This window comes from Hemibagrus wyckioides, linkage group LG01 (assembly GCF_019097595.1).
Source record: "Hemibagrus wyckioides isolate EC202008001 linkage group LG01, SWU_Hwy_1.0, whole genome shotgun sequence".
Lineage (NCBI taxonomy): Eukaryota > Metazoa > Chordata > Actinopteri > Siluriformes > Bagridae > Hemibagrus > Hemibagrus wyckioides.
The window spans coordinates 25,604,350-25,625,614 of record NC_080710.1 but is presented as its reverse complement, the minus strand read 5'-3'; the positions used below and the strand labels follow the sequence as shown (position 1 = coordinate 25,625,614).

The following is a 21,265-nucleotide window of genomic DNA, read 5'->3' as shown; positions in this document are numbered from 1 at the left end:
TTTAAAACAGAATAGAAACAAGGAAAATATACTTTGCAACACTTATAGCCCATGTAACGGTTTAATGTTGGGTAGCTGATAGCTATTCCAGATCTGGAGAGTGTCAGTGCCAAGCACATTACACACACCCTTAACCACACACTAACACACTATTCACATCTAAATAATGTTTCACTGTGCACGCAAAATAAACAGGGGTGTGGACAAGTTCCATAATATTAAATGGTAAATGTTAATTTATAAAGAGCTTTTTTATTAGAGGAACGCAATTTAAATATAGTTGTGAGTTACACATTTCAATAATTCAGTGCATTACAGGAATAGATCATAGGCATTAGTGTAATGTTATTAAAACTCGTCTGTAATTTATTAATGGTCCCTTCAAAAAAATACAAGAAATAAATAAACACAAGGTGTACCCAGTGAAATAAACTATGAAACATTGTAAGTAATGAATGACATCAATTCACATTACCATCAGTCACCGTCATCTGATCCCACTCATGCTAATAATAAAACAAAACAAAACAGCACAATAAAAAATAAAAATGAACCAAGAAACTAAAAATATATAAATGCATTATCATTATCATATGAAACCGAAAGCACAAAATAAACATATTAAGACAGTAAGCATATGTTCTGTATATACCTACAGGTAAATACTAGAGATTCGATTTCAGTATCAGAGGCCATACTGGAAATTGTATTAAATCTCTAGTTCTCAATATCTACAAGGGTTAATATGGATATCTATGTGGTCTCAGTATTGTTCATTGCTCTAAATAATCATGGAGGTACAATGGCAAAAGCTCAGAGGAAAGGAAAAATAACAATGTTAATTAAATGCACTGCTTTATCAAGGCTCCTTATGTTCATTGCATATTCCATTTTTTTCCCCCAGTCCTGGGCCTGCAGTTTGGCATATTTGCAATTTGGCATATAATGAATACTAGTATCAGAGTGATATTCCGTCTGTTTTATCTGTTTTCTTGGCTTTGCACATTTTAAATTGTTGAAACATTTGAAAGACGCGATTGAGAAATAAAGCAATAACATCACGCCTTTCACTGTGCGTCTAAAATCATCTGATGAACCACTTATCTTGAAAGAATGCTCAAGTGAAAACACTCAAGAAGTTATTTTGGAGTCAGAAATACCAGAGCATCCTGAAGAGATTAGCGTTTAAGATGCTAATCTGGGTATACTGTAAATTCCCTTACATCACCTAGATCATCCTGCTGTCTTTTTACCTCTATATCTCCTGGAGTGAGAGGACACTGACATGAGATTCTGACAGAGAATTGTGACAGAGCTTTAGAATTTCAGTCTGCTAGCTGAACTCATGAATAGACATCAGTATATAATTTTATATTTAGTATTCACATCTGATTATTCAAACGATGTATTATTTGGGATTTTTGTGGAACCCAGCATTACAGCATTACTGATAAGACAGGCAAATTGTATGGACGCTATAAAGAATTGAGGCTGATGTCTTTCTAGCCCAGACTGTAGATTCAGGCAATGTGAACAAAGTGGATGATTTACTCTATATTCCCTTTTCCCCTTGAAATGAATTTTGCATATAGATTAAGCACACACTATCCAATCAAAGTACAGATGACGTGAAAGGGTTACACCTTTTCTGTTTTATATTCTGAGGTCATTATGAACTTAAAATAGGTTAGAATGCAGCAGCCTAGCTGTCTTTAAGTGTGTGTGTGTGTGTGTTTGTGTGTGAGAGAGAGTAATAAATGTCCTCCATATTCTTATTATTCCATCAGTGAAACCCAGTGATATAATTCCCTGCTCAAATGAACAGTTTCTTTGTTGAGCCTATTGATAGAAATTAAATTTGATCTTTCCAATCTAAAATCACATCCAGCTGAACGGGTCACTGAAGAGGTGTTAGTGATAGAACCTGAGCTCTGGATGTTATTCATATCACAGTGATTATGTGTGTACATCTTCCCGTTATCTCAGTGTCAATCATTTTCACTCATAAACTGGTCATTTTAAATTAGAGTGATAAAAAATAGAGGGAATGTTAACAGAGCTTTGACTGTAAGTTGAAGATGTTAATAGATGTCACGTCCTCTTACAGTATGTAGGCCATTGGTCAGGTGAGCTTTATCCTTCATGCACAATAACAGCATATCAGTAAGATAAGGTCATAAAACGCCTCCTTAGTAACATGAACATTAGCACGAGAATTCAGTCAGATATACTACCTGGTAGGCTGGATGCAGGTTTTCACTATGTACTAATACTGTATTTCCCTTCCTCAGCCGCATAATTATAATAATAATAATACAATATGTACAATATTTCCATTATGTATACTTCATGCACTTTCAGTTAAACACACAAAAAAAAACAATCCCAGATGAATGCTTTGATGGATTTCATTAGAAAATAGCAGTCTCTTGAAGGTCAAAGCACAGTATTTTTTAAAAAATATAGTCAATGGATCGGTCACTCCAGACCAAAAGTGCTTGTCTCCTCCACGGCGATCAGCAGTTTCTCATACAACATGGTGTACGAAGGGTACGGGGGCAAATCCAGGCGGTTAAAGCATGTGTGAGCCCTGCGAGAAAATGAGGGGGGAGGACAAACCACAAGGTCAAGGGTTAAGCAAGTGAATTTATGCAGGAATGCAGGATCTGCATCAGTTCTCTTGTGCATTAAAAATTATATATAAAAAGACAGATATTCAGATCCTTTCTCATGTTATGTGAGGAATAGTGAGTGTATAAAATCAGCACTTTTCAGAAAGGTTTTTGTATCATTGCTATTAGCATGTACAGCAGCTTGCATAAGTATTGACTCAGTATTGAAAGTTTCCATGCTGATGTTGCGATGGTGCTCCACTGTAGTTTCATAACAATGGGGATGAATACTTAGGGAATAACATTTTCATTTGTAAATCATTTCGGAAAACTATATTCCCCTCTGTATTTCCTTCTCCACTTTCCTTTTTTCCTCTGTATCTCCTGGCTTGAGAGGACAGTGACATAAGATTACTGTGTCAGAGTAATGTGACTGTGCTTCATAGTTTCAGTCTGCTGCTGAATTGTTGAATGGACATCAGTATAAGCTTTTATTTTTTGTATCCACATCAGGTGATTTGCTGTTAACAAACAACAAGTTGGATTATTTGGGATTTTTGTCAAACTAAGCATAAGAAATACACGGAATAGTATGAAGAAGTGAACTGATTTCTTTCTAGCCCAGACTGTAGATTCAATCAAGATGGATTATATACTTTATACCCCTGTTCCCCTACTAAAATTCATTGTTTATATAGACTAAACACACACTGTCCAATCACAAATGACACATCGTTCTTATTATGCCATCAGTGAGCCCTTGTGATATAATCTAATGCTCAAATTAACCCTTTCTTTGTTAGGTTATGGATAGAAATTAGATTTTAGATCTAATATGTCCAGCTGTCACTGAACAAATGGACTATGATGAGATCTGAGAGATGGAACTCTATTTGGATCACAGTAATTATCTCTTGGGGTCAAAAAAAAATAGAGGTGAATACATCTGCAATAACAGGGGTGAATACTTTTGCAAAAACATTTTATTTGTAAATAATTTCAACTTTTATATTCTAGACAATTCATTTTGGCAAAATATGTATACACTGCTCTGGAAAAAAAAATAAGAGACCACTGCCCAATCTCCAGATTTGAACCCTATTGAAAACCTCTGGAATGTCATCAAGAGGAAGATGGATGGTCACAAACCATCAAGCGAAGCTGAGCTGCTCGCTTTTTTGCAGAAAGAGTGGTATAACGTTCCCCAACAGCAATGTGAGAAACTGGTGGAGAGCATGGAGCCAAAACACATGCAGATTGGGGTTATTCCACCAAATACTGATTTCTTAATGTTATTTAGCCAAAGCATTAACACAATTTGTTTACAAATTATTTGCACTTTGTTTTATTAAAGCTCTGCAAATACTGCATGATCTTGGGTTATTTTGATGTGTTGTCATTTCCTTTAAATATACACTCGAAATAACAATAGATATATTTTGAATTTAGGAGAAATATTGTCAGCAGTTCACAAAAAATGAAACAAAACTGTTCATCTCACCAATACATGAACCTGTATTGAATCATGATATACAACGACAGTTAAGTCTATTTCATATCCAGGTTCTAGAAAAATGTGGCAAAGTTGAAGGGGGTGAATACTTATGCAAGGCGCTGTACAGTGGTGTGTATTAAGCTGAACATGAAAAAAGCGCAGCCGTTTTAAATGATAATATGTAAAGCTGAAACTAGCTTTTCCTTCATATTGCACTGATTCAGCTCAGTCTTTGCTGACACCCGTCCATGCCATGCCAAACGCAAGTCGGGTTCTGTGTGTGACAGTGAAATCTGAACTCAGTGCAGCATCGACTGCTGACAGTGGCTCGCTTTTGATCCGCCGCCTCTCCCTTTTGTCGGTGCGGCTCTGTGAAAAACATTTCAAGGTGAAACTTTAGATGCATCAGTGAAAGCTTTTGAAACGGGCAATTTTAGGATGACACACTTTGTCATCTCAGATAACTTTATTTAAAAGTCTAAACAGTGTGATAAGAGCGGCTTCTTTGAGTCTCCGCTGAATGAATGACTGGCTCGCTTCATTTTTCCCAGGGAATCATCAAAGAATGAGGCCAATAAACAAAACATCAATTCAATTTCTTTTGATCCCTTGAATATCTTGAGATGAAGGATTTTGTAAAGAGGTTGGCATGACTTGAGTAGGCAGTGATGTGTTGAATATGCTCCTTATTCCCAATAGTAGTCTGGTACTTCTTGCTTGGGCGATGGACAGCTATCGGGAAGAGGTGTGTGTGTGTGTGTGTGTGTGTTGTGGCACCAAATGGAACAAACAAATGGAAAACAACCACCAAATAGAAACTATATTTATATATTATAGTTATAGTTTGAGTTAACTCAAAATATTCACAAAAACAAAACAATATGCTATGGATCATTTTATTAGATATACAGTATGTGCAGGGAATATTACATGTATGAAAACTCAATTTATTTATTTATTTTTACATAAAGGCTGACAATTAACAGGTGTATATCTATTTGTAGGTAATAAAAAAAACAGTCTTATTCTTTCTAATTCATTCTGCCTTTAATTGTTTAAGTGGAAATTATTTATAAAATGTTTTTTTTTTCTTAACTCAGATAAATTGTATTTGTGGATACACTATCAAACGTGGCACTTCTATTTCTTATGGCCTAGGAGAAGATAACCTTTAGCTTCAGAAAGCAATATAATTTGCCCCCCCACCAGCCGCCCACCACAACCCCCCCCCAAATTTTAACCTGAAGCAGCACTTTGTGAGTTAGAATGAGAAATGTGAATCTGTTTCTCTTCTTTCAGGTCGAGAAACTGATTCGGGACATTTACAAAAGATGTAAAATGCGCTTCAGAGTGAAGGGCTTCTGTGATCATGCTGTGAGTGAACACTGTCCTGCAGCTAGAGAGGACATGTGAGAGTGATTCAGCATGTATCACACACTTAATCTCAACTCAAACACCTCTGGGCTAAGAGCTATTTGTACGTTATTGAGTATGAGTGAGTGGGTGATTTTATGGAAGACAAAACGGCCGCTTGTTGCACATACTGCTGATATATGAAAATCTGAAGAGATATTGTACAAAACTATTCTAGAAACCGAGAGCTTAAATGGCTCTATCTGACAATTATGTAAGAAATATCATGACAAACCAGGCTGTTATATGAAAATAATACATGCTGGGGTGGTGGGATACAGCTTGCTCCAAAGAAGAGAGCTGTTATTATGCCAAAATGTATTATTCTCATATAACCTTGCGGCCTGAAGTGTGTGATTCTTCTTATACCACAGCTATTGCCCAACAATTACAGTGTTTAATTTATGTCAACATATTTACAATATATAGTGAGATTTAATCTTACAGAATGTCAAGGAGACAAGTTAGTTCCTGTTCTCACTTACGTTATAACAGTGACAGATAACCACTTAATTTCTCACCATTCTCTCTCTCTCTCTCTCTCTCTCTCTCTCTCTCTCAAAACCTAAAAATCTTTCCTTAAAGACTTTCCTTTGAAAAGCACCGTTACTTTTTCAGAATTGATGCCTAAGACTCCTTTCATAACTGTTAAACGTATAACAAAAAACCCACAATAATGATTCTACTTTTTTCTTTGTTAAAGTTTTAAAATACATTCGTTATTAGTCTTCATTTCTATGAAATGCCCACTGTATGAGCTGTGTGTGATGCTATAGAAAAGACTACACAATAATCCTAACATTCCTAATACAGCAGGAACGATTGTCGATTGCACATAACGCATATCTCCTGACCAATCAGATTCGAGAATTCCCCATGCTGTGGTATCAGGCACTTTGTACAACAAAGCATCTGAATTTGTGAATCAGAAGTGTAGATTTTCTACAGCATCATGGCTTGGACAACAGGCTATAACGAGTGACAGGTTTATATTTATGTGTTTTGTTATAATACTGGATGTTCTCATTTCAGAAACAGCTAATTTACAGGAACTTCCATATGATCTAAGTTTAATAATAAGCATAAAAAAAGCATATTGTTATTTTACCCTCAATAGTTCCATGTTATTTATAAACAACGCAAATAGAAATAGGTAAACAAATTTGCTTTTCAATTTCATAATGGAAACTTGTTGTTTTTCCCCTGACTATTAATGTGAATAATTAACTAATTAACTGAAGTCAGCTAGAGCTATACTTTATATGGTCTCATAATAGCACACACAAATATGAACATTCATGGTAACAATACATGCCTTAAAATGCATACATTTCCACAGCCGGTTTTGTCAGCTAACTGTCAGCAAGGTGACATATCTGAAAGCTGCGTTTCTGAGTCACTGGAATGTTGTTGAAGCCCAAAACACAAGGTTTATCCGAAAACGCTATCTAGCAGACACACCTTGCAGAAAAATTCATAACAGCCCCAGGAACTTTTGCATTAATGTTTTGTCATACCTGGGTAGAGAGGTGATCTTGCCCCATTTCTCGATGCAGAAGCGGCGTGGGCCATTGCTCCCACGCAGGGCTGCGAAGCCCTCGTAGGGCACGCTGGACGTACCCGTCACAAACTGCAGCAGCCGTAGCCTCTGCTCGTTATTAAAGTGCTCCACCACCGCCCAAAACCACCGAATCACGATGTGTCCATCATGGTAGCCTGGATGGAATCATTGATTAGAGAACATGCTCATGATTGAAATGTGTTAATGTGGACTTGAAAGGTTAGCAGTGGTGTCACAGTAACGAATGTGGTCATTCCAGCTCCGAGGCACAAGGTTCAAGAGAATACCACTGAGGTTTTTATTACCAATGTCAAAAATTCCACTTATGGCAATAAACTACGAGTGAGACAAACAGCTGGCTTGTTTTGGCAGCAAAGGTTGGACAAGGTGTGTTGGACTCTAGATTGATTGACTGCAGATGTCTTGAGTAAAAGCGGGTTAAATGGCTCAAATGGAGCAGATAATTAGCATGGGCAATTAAGAGCTCACGCTGTAATAAGGGCCAGATGAGTGTTTTGGCAATCCCACCACAGCACTCTTGGAGGTTAATGAGTTATGGATGTTTTCGAATATTTTTGGCATGGAATGTCATCTGCTTCTGCTGACATTTAGCCGGGAAATAAACAGCTCACAGAACCGAGCCTGTGCAACAAGATAAATATCAGTGTCACTGCTTTTTGACAGCTCCTGCTGCTGAATCATGACATACATGAATTAAATATTTAAATGACTGTTCCTTTCTTGGTGACCAACTACTGTGACAGAGCACAACAATGGTATATGACAGTTTAGGAGTATGCTTCAGCTCTGAAGTGTCAATGCCAATATATTCATCAAAGCAATACACTCTCACCTCCTCTATACTCTGTGTTGGACCTCCAGTCACTCAGGTCAATTTCTGCTGTTCCCGCAATGACCAGCTCCAGCTCCCGAGCATCAAAAACCGACACCAGACGGGAATCTACCACCTGTTCAAAAACATATCTGGTACAGTTATGCATTCCTACATGTAAGATATTGTATTTTCATTTTTTCAGTCAGGGTTCTTTATTAACAGCTGATGTCCCTGGGTTAATGTGGGTCTGTTAATTTATTAAGTAAAGAAAAAAATAATAATGCTGAACACTGTTACAGGAAAGTTATCAAAGACAGAATAGGGCACTGGGGTTATTTTCCAATAACATGTTATATTACTCTGGTAGAAAATGTAAAGCTTTACACGTGGAATGCACTGATAGAGGAGGCTTCTTTTTAAGAAGCTAAATCTCTTTACAGACTCTACATAATATAATTACATGTTTTTTTTAAAAATCCATTTACATATATTGTCTGTCATATAAGCCAGGCTATAAGCCTGCGTGAGTTGCTAGAATGCATTTATATTAACCTCTGATTTATCTTGCGGCAAGACCTACTGAGAAAGCTGCTGTTCTGACCAATCAGGATGGAGGACTTGATGACAACAATAATAACAACAATAACATATTATGGCATATTAACCCATATAAAATAAATAGCTAAAGATTCATATTGGTTTCTGCTACTGTTGCAGGAATGTCAACTGTTGGTTTGTTTTCAATGTGTTAATGTACCTCATAGAAACCCCGAACCAATGCTTCTGTCTGCTGCACCACCCCTCTCTCCACCCTCCACTTGGCCATTCTCTCAATGTACTCCTTCTTGTTTTTCTCTGTAACTTGGATGTTGGATCCTCCTGACTTCAGCTCCCTCTCTGTTACCTGTGTACGTAAGGCACTGTTATATTGCGATGTGGAACATTTCTGAGATTCTGAGATCATTTGTCATAGAAGTTGTTTTCATGTTAAATCAGATACACCAATAACTGAATTGGGTTAATGCATGCGTTACCTGTCCAAAGACCTCCTCATTCACAGTGAAGGTCAGGTCCAGAATGTCTGTAATATCATTATCTTTCATCCACTGCAGGCTCTGGTGGAACTCCTCATCCAAGTACTCTAAATCACTCAGATCTGTCGCTCTGTACAAAATAAAACACAAACAATATTTGCATGCATGTTAATCTACTGCTATTAAAGTGTAGTTTAAATGCTAATCTAGACTAGGGGTATTCACATACAGTTTAAAGGCCCTTGTTTACAAAGCTGTGGACCCATTAACAATTAATTCATGGCTATAAACAGGGGTGATTTTAGAGCTTGAGCACCACCTCAGCAAAGGCCCCCCAAGAATTTTACAAGACCCTAGGATAAAATTCCAAGAAATTAACAAGCTAATAAGATTATAAGTGTTATAAAATGAACAAGCTCATGTTATTGATCAAATCTTTTCCAAGGCAAATTAGATCTGGAGCACAGGATGTCCTCATTAAACTAAATACAAATTCACATAATACTCATTAACACAGTGATAAGCCCAGTAGTTACAGCTCCTCATCCTCAGCTACGATGTCATATTCTGAATTATTGTTTGAAATGTGAAGGGGGATGAGATGAAGAGGATGCGCTGGATACTTTCACTTCAGCTGCTGTTATAATCAGCCTTCATGTATCAAATAATTAAAAATGATGTGAATTATAAAATTCAGTGAATAGGAAAACCAATTTTCAGACCTATCTACTGTAATCTACCTTTATTAGAATCTATCTGCACAGCAAAAAATTTCTGGGGCTTATTCCTCAGTAAAAAGGGTCTAACAATACCTCTGTCTACAAATAAGACCTTTAAAAAAGTTTATGTTTTATTTGGTAACAGTGCTTTATGTTATTACTTTTCACTAGTACCATGGTAGTGGTAGGGCTCTTAACAGATGAGATACATTGGAATTTGATGCCTTGAGGATAAACACTTCCTTTCCTGTCCATTTATCGTAAAAAATATTTTGTCATCTTTTTTTAACAAGCTATTTTGCTAGTTCAGTAATCTAATCAGACAAGAGACGATAAAGAAAACAAAAATAATCTCCCAAAAAAGAGTACCACAACCTGCCAATTAACAAGCCAAATAAACAAATAAAATTTTAATAATAAATTATTTAAAGATAAATTATTTTATTTTAGAGTTTGGTTATATATTTAAAAAATGAACAATATTTTTAATCAATTTTGCATAAAGGATAAAGGTGACATTATTGTTTTTTAACACCATTTTAACCTAATTTCTTTCTTTTTTTTGACCCACCCGCGGCATTGTAGGGCTGCAATCAAATGACCTATTACAGGATAGCAAACAAATTTCAAAGGACTTCCTCTGACACACATAAAGGCATCTTTTTTTTAAATTTTATGCCACACAAGATGCCGCACCAAAATCATAATTGAGATAATCATAAAACATGTGAGATAGATATGCTTAATGTGTGCTAAGGAGAAGACTCACAGTCGAAGCAGAGCCTTGTAGAAGGGCCTGGTGAAGAATGCATCCAGTAGGTACTGATGAATCAGTGCCAGGCCCAAAATACGTCCACTGAAGCGGAACCTGCAGAACAGGACAGCATTAGTGAGCACACTTACCTCACTTAATGCTCTTATACAAATTTACTTACTTAGGTACTGCACTTGGTACACTTCGATCTGACTGGCTTGCTCTTACCTGTAATCTATATTATATAAAGGGTTAATACACTATTATATTAAGGCATTTCCTGGCTTGCTATTACGTCAGCTAGAGGTAGTCATCTACCATCAGGGGTCTTTCCCCATATTAGTCACAATATAGGAACATTAATAGACATAGGCTTGTCTAACTTTTTTGTAAGGCAAATAGTAAAGAGGAAAAGCAAAATAAATGTAAGAAACCTAGCATAGTATTTCTGTTTTCAATCACTAATTTCTTGAAGAAACGTGACATTTAATTTGATAGTCGTAATTTGATATCAAAGTCTAAATGAGAGACAAAGAGTGTGAGAAAGTGAGAGAGACAGAGAGTGAGACAAAGAGAGAGAGAGAGAGAGAAAGATAAAGAGTGAGTGAGTAAGAGAGAGAGAGAGAGAGAGAGAGAGAGAGGGAGAAAGAGTGAGTGAGTAAGAGAGAGAGAGAGAGAGAGAGAGAGAGAGAGAGGATATGGTATGACACACCATTCTAAATGGTTCTCTACGAAGGCAGACATGGGGCTGATCTGGACGGTGTATGTATCGTTGGCTGAATACTCAAACAGGCCGTAGTATGGGTTAAAAAGCTCCTGAGATAGCAGGAAGAAGAACTCCCTCGAAGGCCCGCTATAGTCCAGACTAAATGAGACAGATGAACAGTTACAGTTACTGACCAGAACTAAGCATAAAATGTTTTATTAATGGGATAAAGATATATCAATAATACTACCAAAGATATACTTTAAACGAAAACTGAGTTGAAATATTTGTTGGGTATTTTAATTTGCTAAACTTTTCTGAAATTTCACACAGTATATTTCTATGAATAAAATCTTTCATGTAAATGAAACTGGTTGCTGATATAACAATGTTTACTGCAGGGGATTTGTTATAATCTCTTAAGAAACAAAGAAGAGCTGGAAATCTGAGTCACTTTAAATACTGCATGTAGCAGTTAAAGGTTATTGCATCATAAATAGTAACAACCAATTAGATTATTATATGCATTTTACACTGTTTAAAGTATAAAAATGGTTACAGTAATTGGGTGCATACTGGGTTATCTTGGTATAATTTACTGTGCAAGTCCTTCAGGGTCCATTTGTATCACTATGTCTTTATGTACAACTACTGTATCAAGCAGTTTATTTCCATAAAAGAAACTGAAGGACCTTTGCAGACTAAGAAAATGTTGAGTACAAGTTCATCAAAAATTGGAGAGACCAATAAATGGCAGACATGTAAAGGATGTTTTATTTATTAAATAAAGTTGCATTTGCTAAAAAGTGATAATCTTCCCTATGTATAGTGAACTCTGGAACACTCTGTATATATTACGGCGGAACTGCTGTAATGCCACGATTCATACCCTTCCTCTCCCACAAACGTGATGTATAGTTTATTCCTCTGGAGCTCTTTGCGTGAATATGCCATCACATGATTAAAGGTGCCTTCGAGTAGGTGCTCTCTTCTGATGATCAACCTTTCACAAGACAGATAGATGTTTGTCAGGACAGAGGGCAACTGGTTAGATCTGCTAAAATTTATAATGTTACCATCATGCACATAACCCTGATGCCACACACACACACACACACACACACACACATACTTAATTTTTCCTGGCCCCTGGCCATAGCCCTTGGCTTCTAGCTTCCTATAAAAATTGCGCAGTTTGGCTTCAAAGTCCCTGCGATAGGGAGCAGGTGCTCTGGCTCTCTGCAGTCCTGCCAATGCAAACACACTGTTAGCTCTAGGTTATGTGCCTGTATTAAATTATTCCTACTTGTAAAATATTCACTGTACAAACTGAGCCGGGAATGTCAACAGACACAAACAAAGTTCTAGCTTTAATTATAGTTTTCGTAAATAAAATTAGTTCTCCCACTTTTGTTCTCGCCAGGTTCGGAAGTATTATCAGCTACAGTGCTTTTTTTCTTAGAGCACAGAATACACACACCTGGTGAATTCTGGGGTGAGGATCCAGGAGAGCATCTCGGGGAGAAGTTGAGGCCAGGATGGAATGGGTGAGTTGGGATATATGACATGATCTCCTCTTCAAACAAACTGCAGAGAGATTAGAACCAGAGCTGAGCACGGGATAACAAGACACAGGAGGCAAGTTAAACTTAGCTGAAGAGCTACACTCATCAGAATCATATTCTCTGTGTTGTTATTGTTCTTCTATATTAGTGTAATTTTCTGCATAAATTGCATGTTAGACATCTTTACCTCATAAAAATATAATTTATAGCGTTATAATCAGTCCCTCTAGGATTTTTTAGCGATTTTTAGCACTCCACAAGCTGCATTGCAAAAAAAAAGGCACTGCAAAAGCATTTTTGGCCATAACAATTACAAAAAAACTGATGGCTTCACAGTTAATATTCATGTACACTACCAGTCAAAAGTTTGGACACATCTTCTAATTCCATGGTTTTTCCTGATGTTTATTTCCTTCAATGCTGAAGGCGGCTGAAATACACAATAATGTCCTTTGAACAGTTGATATTGAGATATGTCTGATACTGATGCTCTGTAAAGCCTTCATAATGGCTCTAATCTGAGGTTCTGTTAATTGGTGATTTCTGAGGCTGGTAACTCTAAATGAACTTCTCCTCTGCAGCAGAGGTAAGTTTTGGTCTTGCTTTCCTGGGATGGTCTTCATGTGAGCCAGTTTCATCATGGTGCTTGATGGGTTTTGCAAATGCACTTGACAATACTGTTCTTGCAAGAACTATTCCAGAACACCTGACCTTCGTGTCTTAAAATAACAACTGACTGTTTTTTGTTGTCATTACATATGGATTACTTAAATCCATGTGTGTTATTTCATAGTTTTGAAATCTCCAGTATTGTTCTAGAATGTAGAAAAGAAATCCCTAAACAAAAAACATTGAATTAAAAGGTGTGTCCAAACTTTTGAGTAGTAGTGTATATCTCTGACACCAACCTTCCTGTTTAGCTGTATTCCGAGTTCTCCCTAGTCTTCTACTTGTTTCTCTAGCACCTATTTCTTGTCAGTTAGTGTAAGCTTACATACTAAACCTGCAATACCTAATCTGCAGTTAGACGGAGCCACTATGCCAAATGCATTCTTCTTGGCAGCATGTCTTTTTCACCTAACGACAAATCTAGAGATCACTGGAACTTTGAATGGAACTGGATTCTATGATCAGAGGAGACCAAAATTAATTTTTTGGCAAGAAACACTGTTGGAAGGCTTTGCCATGTAGGATGAATAAGCAGGACACATGGTAACGTATTGTTAGGGTACAATGAATCATGGCCTCCATGAAGTACCAGGAGGTTTTAAATGAAAATCTGTCTGCCAAGAAGAAATATTTGCCAAAAAGCTACAAATGTGTTGCAGCTGAATCTTCCAGCAGGACAATGGCCCAAAACATTCATCTAAATCCACACATAAATGGTTCAGTGGCCTCAGAATCAAACATTTAACAAGGCCGTCCATGAGGCTTTGTTGAAAAGATCAAATTTGGAAAAAAAAACATTAATAAAATACTTAAATTAAAGATGAAATACTTTCAGTGTAATTGAGCAAATTAACCACAAAAATGTTTTCCATAAACCATCGATACCTGTTATTATGACACTGACTGTATACGATCTATGCTAGTATTGTCTTTTGCCTCTCTGTTATCTGTAAGTCTCTCTCTAGTCCTAGACTACAGATGCTGAATGGATAATTATCTCACTTACAAGATAATTTAGCACAACTCTTAAACCAGCATGCGTTTGGAAAAGCAGCCCATAATCTTTTAATCCTAGAAAAACATGATTTAAACCTTAAATCACAGCAAACAAGACAATAAATTTTTTCAGACATGGTAAAGCAGTCAAGTCAGGACCTGAACACATCACTTTACAAAAGAGGAAACCATGCAGAGAGATAATGATACGACTATGGAGATTTATTGAACTGCATGCTAGCCCATGTTTGTGCTGTAAGGCTTGACAGTGAGGTTTAAGCTGCGTATACTCCCACTTCATGAGCCGTTTATTTAAGAAAACCCACCTTAACAACATAACCAGGTCTGCATCGCAAGACAGCTTCTCCACCCCCTGTGGCCCCTCCGTCCTGATGTAATGGATCTTCTCCCTGCAGGAACAAAACAGGACACTCAGGATATTGCTCTGGTCCAACTCTTCAATTTTCGGCTCCTTTTTTATTTAGTCCTGAATGGCTCAAGGAATGTTAATTGTGTTTAAACACACAGTTAATGCATTTCGCCTTGCTGAATGGAGCTGTAATAGGTGGCGTTCAGGAATGCTTTTAAGACAACGATCAGCCGTTCACATTTGGAAGATAGAAATCTGTGTAACTCTATACTGCAAAGCCCAATATAAACGTTGCTTTTATCGAGTTTGAGAACAGCAGACATGACAGTCATCCATCATATATTGGCAGTAAGCACAGTAGCATGTACCACAGAGAACTGATGTACAGAAGGTTAATTATGGTGACCCAGACTCTGATAATCGTCTCTCAGATCATCAGAATGATAACGTGATCATTGTCCTGTCTTTTCTGTAAAGATAAATACTATGCCCTGTGTTTTTATAATATGTCCCTTCCTGTTTTTAGTGCCACATATACATTACAGCACAGTGAAATTCTTTCATCCCAGCTTTGGAAGTTGGGGTCAGAGCATGATACACCCCCCTGGAGCAGAGAGGATTAAGGGCCTTGCTTGGGGGCCCAACTGGGGCAGATTGGTGGTGCTGGGACTTGAACCTTGACCTTCCAATCATCAAACCAAAGCCTTACCTACCACTGCCCCAGTGCTTCCTGTTTTTTTTTCTTTCTTTAAATCCAGAATGATGACCTCAAAGATTGACAAATGTCAATGATGACATTTCGTACATTTTGGTAAAAAACATTTTTGGGCTGCATAAAGGCTGATTCATAAGACAGCTGCCTTCTAGGATCCTTCATTTTAGCCAAATCTAAGCACAGTCCCAGTGTAATCCTCTAGTAGTGCTGACCAGACAAAAGTTTTATTAATGTTTTGACAAACTCAGTGAGCCAAACTGTCCTAAACAAGTGGAAATAAATAAACAAGTGGAAATAAATAAACATGGATATATGTCTGAAGACAGTGAAGGGCAGGATTTCTAGGTCCTCAGTTTTCCCTATCAAATATGGCTACTTTTGGCATGCAGCTCCAGATTGATATACTTTTATCAGTTTGGAATTTAGTAATTATATCAGTGTAAGCCAAATCTGTCAGAGGTTTTTAATGCAAACAAATAAATGCAGGGTTTATTATACAGATACTGTATATGGGCTGTGGTTATATTTAACTTTTACTGAATGAATGGATGAAATGGTGTATCAGTAAAAAAAAAATAAAATAAAGTTTTGGTAAGTATAGGATCCTCATCTGAAATAAAAATAAAAGTATGATTTTTATGTGTGAAAGTGTTTCTCATAAGACAGGAACCTGGTTGTCAGGAAACAGCTGAGGAAGCAAGTGCAGGTATGCCATAGTTAATTAATAATTAAGACTAACAAGACAAAAAAACCAGAAAAAAACAGACACAATCAGTGAATCAATCGGTTTAGTATAGACGTGATATAGATATGACAGAGATGTGAAGACAGATAGTCTGTTTATAGTGGGAGAGTGGTGGTGATGTGATTGAGTCCGGGTTAGACGATCAGTAATCTGATGAATGTCACCAGAACCATGCAATTTGTCTTATGATTTGGGAAGTCATAATTATGACATCAGGTGCATTCAAGCCACTTTGGTTGGAGCAAGATGGAAGTGTACCTGCTCTTAATTAACTGCTAGCTTTTAACGCTACTTCTGAAAATGAACAAAGAATATGCATCAGATGTGCTTTGCTTTTTTTTCAATGCAGGAAACCATTGTAAACTTTATTGTTACATATTATATGATAATTTTACAATGCTGTTGTACGTAAGAAATAACTTAACATAAACATGTAAACGAGTCAGTTACAAGAAATTTACTGTCAGCTACTGACGCTGCATCCACTGATCCCAATATGTTCTCTAACTAACATGCCCGAAACTCAAAACTCAGAGCTCAAAGAAAATCCAGAGTTTCCCACTGGTAGTTACAACTTTGTGGTGGTGTTCAGGTGTGTTCAACTCATATATACGATCTTTCCTACATGACTGGAATACACCAAGGGTTTGGGTGTTGTAGTTCTCAGCAACCATATTTGTAGGCTGCGCTAAGTTTTAAGAAGTGTACCCATGATCATCAGTGTACTTCATTCTAAAAGATTTTATTTATGACAATATACAAGAACTTGCATTTTTAAGAAAATACTGGTAAAATAGTGGCAGTGTTTTAGGCTTCTGATCAGAACCTCATGAGTTTAAATCCCAGCACCAGCATGCTGCCAATGAAGGTCCTTCAACAAGAGCAAGCTCTAAACTGCTCATCTGCACATTGTAAGTCATTTTGGATAAAAGCATCATGGAAAATGTATATAATGTTTTGTAGTGAACAGACATTAAGTTTCAGAATTGGGATAGTTTTCCACACAGACCTGAAAGACCTGTTTGAACACACGATGGTTGCTTTTACACTCTTATGAAGTCAGAGTTCTTCTCACCTGAGTGTGTGATTGCGGGCCAAACTAGGCTGCCTTTCCTGCAGCAGCTCCAGGATGTTTGGCTGGCGTAGAAAAGCCACAATCTTTTCATTATATGCTGAAATAAATAAGGACAATAAGGAAATAAGTAAGGACATTTAACTGAGAAAAAAGAAACACCGTTATGTATTAGTCACATGGATGATCACAAAATTAGACTGGGACACAACCTTCCCCAGGCACCAGTGGATTCATCTGAATATAGAACAGCATGACTTTTTCAGCATGTTACATAACGCACCAAATACTCCATCAGTAATATTCACATTGATACCTTTTCATTTTAATCCAGTTAAATTTTATTTGTGTAGGACTTTTAACATTAGATATATCACAGAGCAGCTTTACGGATGTATGTGATTTAGATTGCTAATGAGCAAGCCTGGGGCAAACGTAGCAACACAAACCCTTAAGAGGAACCAGACTCAAAAGAGAAACCATTCGAAGTAGATCCTGTATATCCGAAAATATAATTAAAGCATGACCGCAGGCATGAATAATGGTGTTGGTGAGGCTTACAGTATGTGTTATGCTATCATGTTGTTTCAATTAAAGGAAAGATGAATGACATGGATTTTAATATGGGGTACAATTTGTTTGGGAAGCACAGCTGGGAGCAGAGGATCCTGGAAGCCACATCAGCTTTAATTACTGTTAATTACTGCATGTTCTCCACCTGCTTGAGGGTTTTCTCCAGGTTCTCTGGTTTCCTCCCCTAATCCAAAGACATTGGCAACTCTAAATTGTCTGTGGTGTGTGAATGGGTGTTTGATTATGCCTGTGATGGTCTGGCACCATGTCCACAGTGTCCCCCACCTTGGGATAGGCCCATTCCAGGGGATAGACTCTGGGCTCCCTGTGTATGATAATTTTTTGGGAAAATGTATGGATCAAAATGTTGCATTTCATTTTCATTTTAGCTATATGCTTAGCCACTCTTGCAAATGACAATGAAGAAAAGATGGCTGTCACGCTGAACTATTAATAATAGCATTTGACAGATAAATAACCATCTTCAACTGAGGGGATATCTCTTCGAAGAATGGTGCTCATAGCTCCTAAAAACTTGGTGAATCGATGCTAAGATGCCTTGAATCTGTTCTCATGGCTCAAAACTGTACTAAGAGACTTTATGTTTCCTTTAGTCACCCATCTGCACCGGTTATATTTGATATTTGATTTCTTCATCTTTTATGATACTGACTTACTGTTGCACTTAATTGTAATTATACAGTGAAGTAATTTATGAAGCTAACTCAAAATAATTACGAAACATAGACAGAAACTAAATGTGATCTTGGTGGAAAAAAATACCTTTGCTTTGCCTTTCCTTCATTTATTACTTTCTGACACCAGCACACTCACTAAATAAGTTAATTCTGGCTAATTTTATTTCCCAAATTGTCTCAACCGGGAAATCTAGGTGTCCACATTAAGTTTAAAAGTCGTACCAGTTGTTTATCCACATCTCTGCAATTAGTGGCAAAATTTATCTGTCTGATTAAATGTGCTTAATTCGTGCATTAATCCTCTGTAAAGGGGATATTAAACTCCGAGGGTTGACAGATGGCAGCCTCCTGGAGGGCCATAGCACTGCAGACCTTAGCATTTTCTCAGAATTAATACCTTATTCAACACATCTATTTACAAAACCTTCATGCGGTGAACTGGGTGTACTGGAGCAGCATAAACACAAATTCTGTAGGACGTCTTTGTGACATTTTTGCTCTACAAACAGAGGAAAATGTCATCAGCTTTCTATCCAGCTTTGCAGAGTTGATATTCTGGTAAAAAAGCTTATTTTCTCCTCTGAATGACTGCACTAAAAGAATGGCTAAGTGCAACTCTGAAAAGCTGCAGGTGTCTACTTTCTCTCTCGCGTTGGAGTTAATGAGGCCTTCCAAAAGCCATCAACCATTCAGAGTTACAGCCCGGTTACAACACATCCCCAGCGAGGGTATCACTCTTCTCTCTAAAGGAAATCCTGAGGCAAGACATTAGTAAATTTAGCTTCGCTATTTCCCATGCACTGGCATCGACAGCCTGCATTACACTGAGGAAGCACCAGATTACATCTTCCTGTTCCTGAGCGAAATGAGTTGCTTTGATAATGGAATGAATCGACAGGCAGAATATCAGCACATATTCGCAGTACGGGTTCCATAAAGATGTGATCGTTATTTCGGCTGATAAGAAAACGAATATCTGTGAAGAGAGATTTTTTTTGGGTCGGTATTCAACAAACCTTCTGAACAAGAACCACATACACACAGAATAAATGAAATATTCAGCTGAATGATTTAAAATAAAGTACTGTAATAAGCACTTATATACAGCGGTCACTCAAACGGATCTGCAAATAACATTCTACAGCTTTAGCATGTTTAAATATGATTAGACGATGATCAGTAAAGTGACATGTACCTACTATTCTGATAAATACATTCCACTTTTCTATTTCAGACTATTAGAGCACAGATTTACATTTTAAATGACATTCTAATTTAATAAAGCATACTTTCTGTACAGTAAGGTTTAGTATTACCGAAGTGAAGTTGTGGCCATGTGCCAGTTTGTGAATTGAGGGCGGAGTCAGAGAAGGTGAATGGTAAAGATTACACACCTTCTTCACCAACAAGCCTGAGCTTGACCACGCCCCCACTGCCACAATTTTACAAACTAATTATTCTTATTAGTTGACAGGTTGTTCCATTTCTAGAAGTCACAGCTTTATAGTGATGAATTCATTTTGATACTTTATATATGTATATTTATGTACAAGCTTTTTCTTCTTAACGTAAAGAAAAGGAGCATACACTGACCAGGAATAACATTATGACCACCTGCTTAATATTGTGCTGGTGTTCCTTTTGCTGCCAAAACAGCCCTGACCCGTCATGCACTGTGTATTCTGAACCAGCATTAACTTCTTCAGCAATTTGAGCAACAGTAGCTCGTCTGTTGGATCGGATCACATGGGCCAGCTTTTGCTCCTCACGTGCATCAGTGAGCCTTGGTCACTCATGACCCTGTCGCTGGTTCACCACTGTTCCTTCCTTGGATCACTTTTGATAGATACTGACCACTGCAGACCGGGAACACCCCACAAGAGCTGCAGTTTTGGAGATGCTCTGATCCAGTGGTCTAGCCATCACAATTTGGCCCTTTGTCAAACTCGCTCAAATCCTTACACTTGTTCATTTTTCCTGCTTCTAACACATCAACTTTGAGATGTACAAAATGTTCACTTGCTGCCTAATATATCCCACCCACTAACAGGTGCCATGATGAGGAGATAATCAGTGTTACTCACTTCACCTGTCACTGCTCATAATGTTATGCCTGATTGCTGTAGAAAGGCTGGTGAAATAACAACTTTTTTATAGCTGCTATAATGTAAGTGATAACTTGTGTGTATGTACCACTTGTAACTATGAACTTATAAAAAATATTGTGTCAGACCTGAAAATCTGTCTCTCTCTCTCTCCCTCTTTCCAGACCCGCCTGACCCATCCTGATACCCTACTTCTCATTTTAGTTCTCATCACTTGCTACTCACCACTCCCTGCTGCTGAGGATGAACCCATATGTACAGCAACAGTTTTGCTATGATGCATTAGTACAACAATTGCTGTATGGCTTTGGGACAGCAATTGCTGTGAAAAAGTTTTCACTCAAGATGATACCTTCAACAAAATGGACTTCATTCTAAAATTAGAACAAATTTCCTGGTTACATAATTGCAATTTATGCCCATTAAGTACACAGTTATGGAAAAGAAATTATTTAAAATCACATTATCTGGTGTCACCTAGATGATGATGATATCCTATTGACTGTGGTTACTTTCAAGGTTTCAACCTAATATCATCCTAATGATTTTCCTTGCCACTGTCATCTCCGGCTTACTCATTAGGGATATATTTATAAATGTAAAATTTATTTCTTTAAAGCTGCTGTGT

General features: G+C 37.4%; 1 protein-coding gene across 7 annotated transcripts in view; it reads right to left on the bottom strand.

Moving 5' to 3' along the window:
* Positions 1-232: 232 nt before the first annotated feature.
* Positions 233-21,265, bottom strand: part of LOC131361698 (E3 ubiquitin-protein ligase HECW1) — a 77,212-nt gene continuing 56,179 nt past the window's right edge. For all 7 annotated transcript variants that reach the window (XM_058403178.1, XM_058403215.1, XM_058403188.1 and 4 more), the window contains 12 exons: positions 17,265-17,361; positions 14,686-14,769; positions 12,610-12,716; positions 12,262-12,376; positions 12,019-12,132; positions 11,136-11,288; positions 10,439-10,537; positions 8,951-9,080; positions 8,674-8,820; positions 7,935-8,049; positions 7,038-7,236; positions 233-2,590 (listed from right to left, as the gene is read on the bottom strand). In XM_058403178.1, the coding sequence (XP_058259161.1) occupies positions 2,479-2,590; positions 7,038-7,236; positions 7,935-8,049; positions 8,674-8,820; positions 8,951-9,080; positions 10,439-10,537; positions 11,136-11,288; positions 12,019-12,132; positions 12,262-12,376; positions 12,610-12,716; positions 14,686-14,769; positions 17,265-17,361 (1,472 nt within the window). In that variant the 3' untranslated portion in view covers positions 233-2,478. The remainder of the gene's footprint in view (positions 2,591-7,037; positions 7,237-7,934; positions 8,050-8,673; positions 8,821-8,950; positions 9,081-10,438; positions 10,538-11,135; positions 11,289-12,018; positions 12,133-12,261; positions 12,377-12,609; positions 12,717-14,685; positions 14,770-17,264; positions 17,362-21,265) is intronic.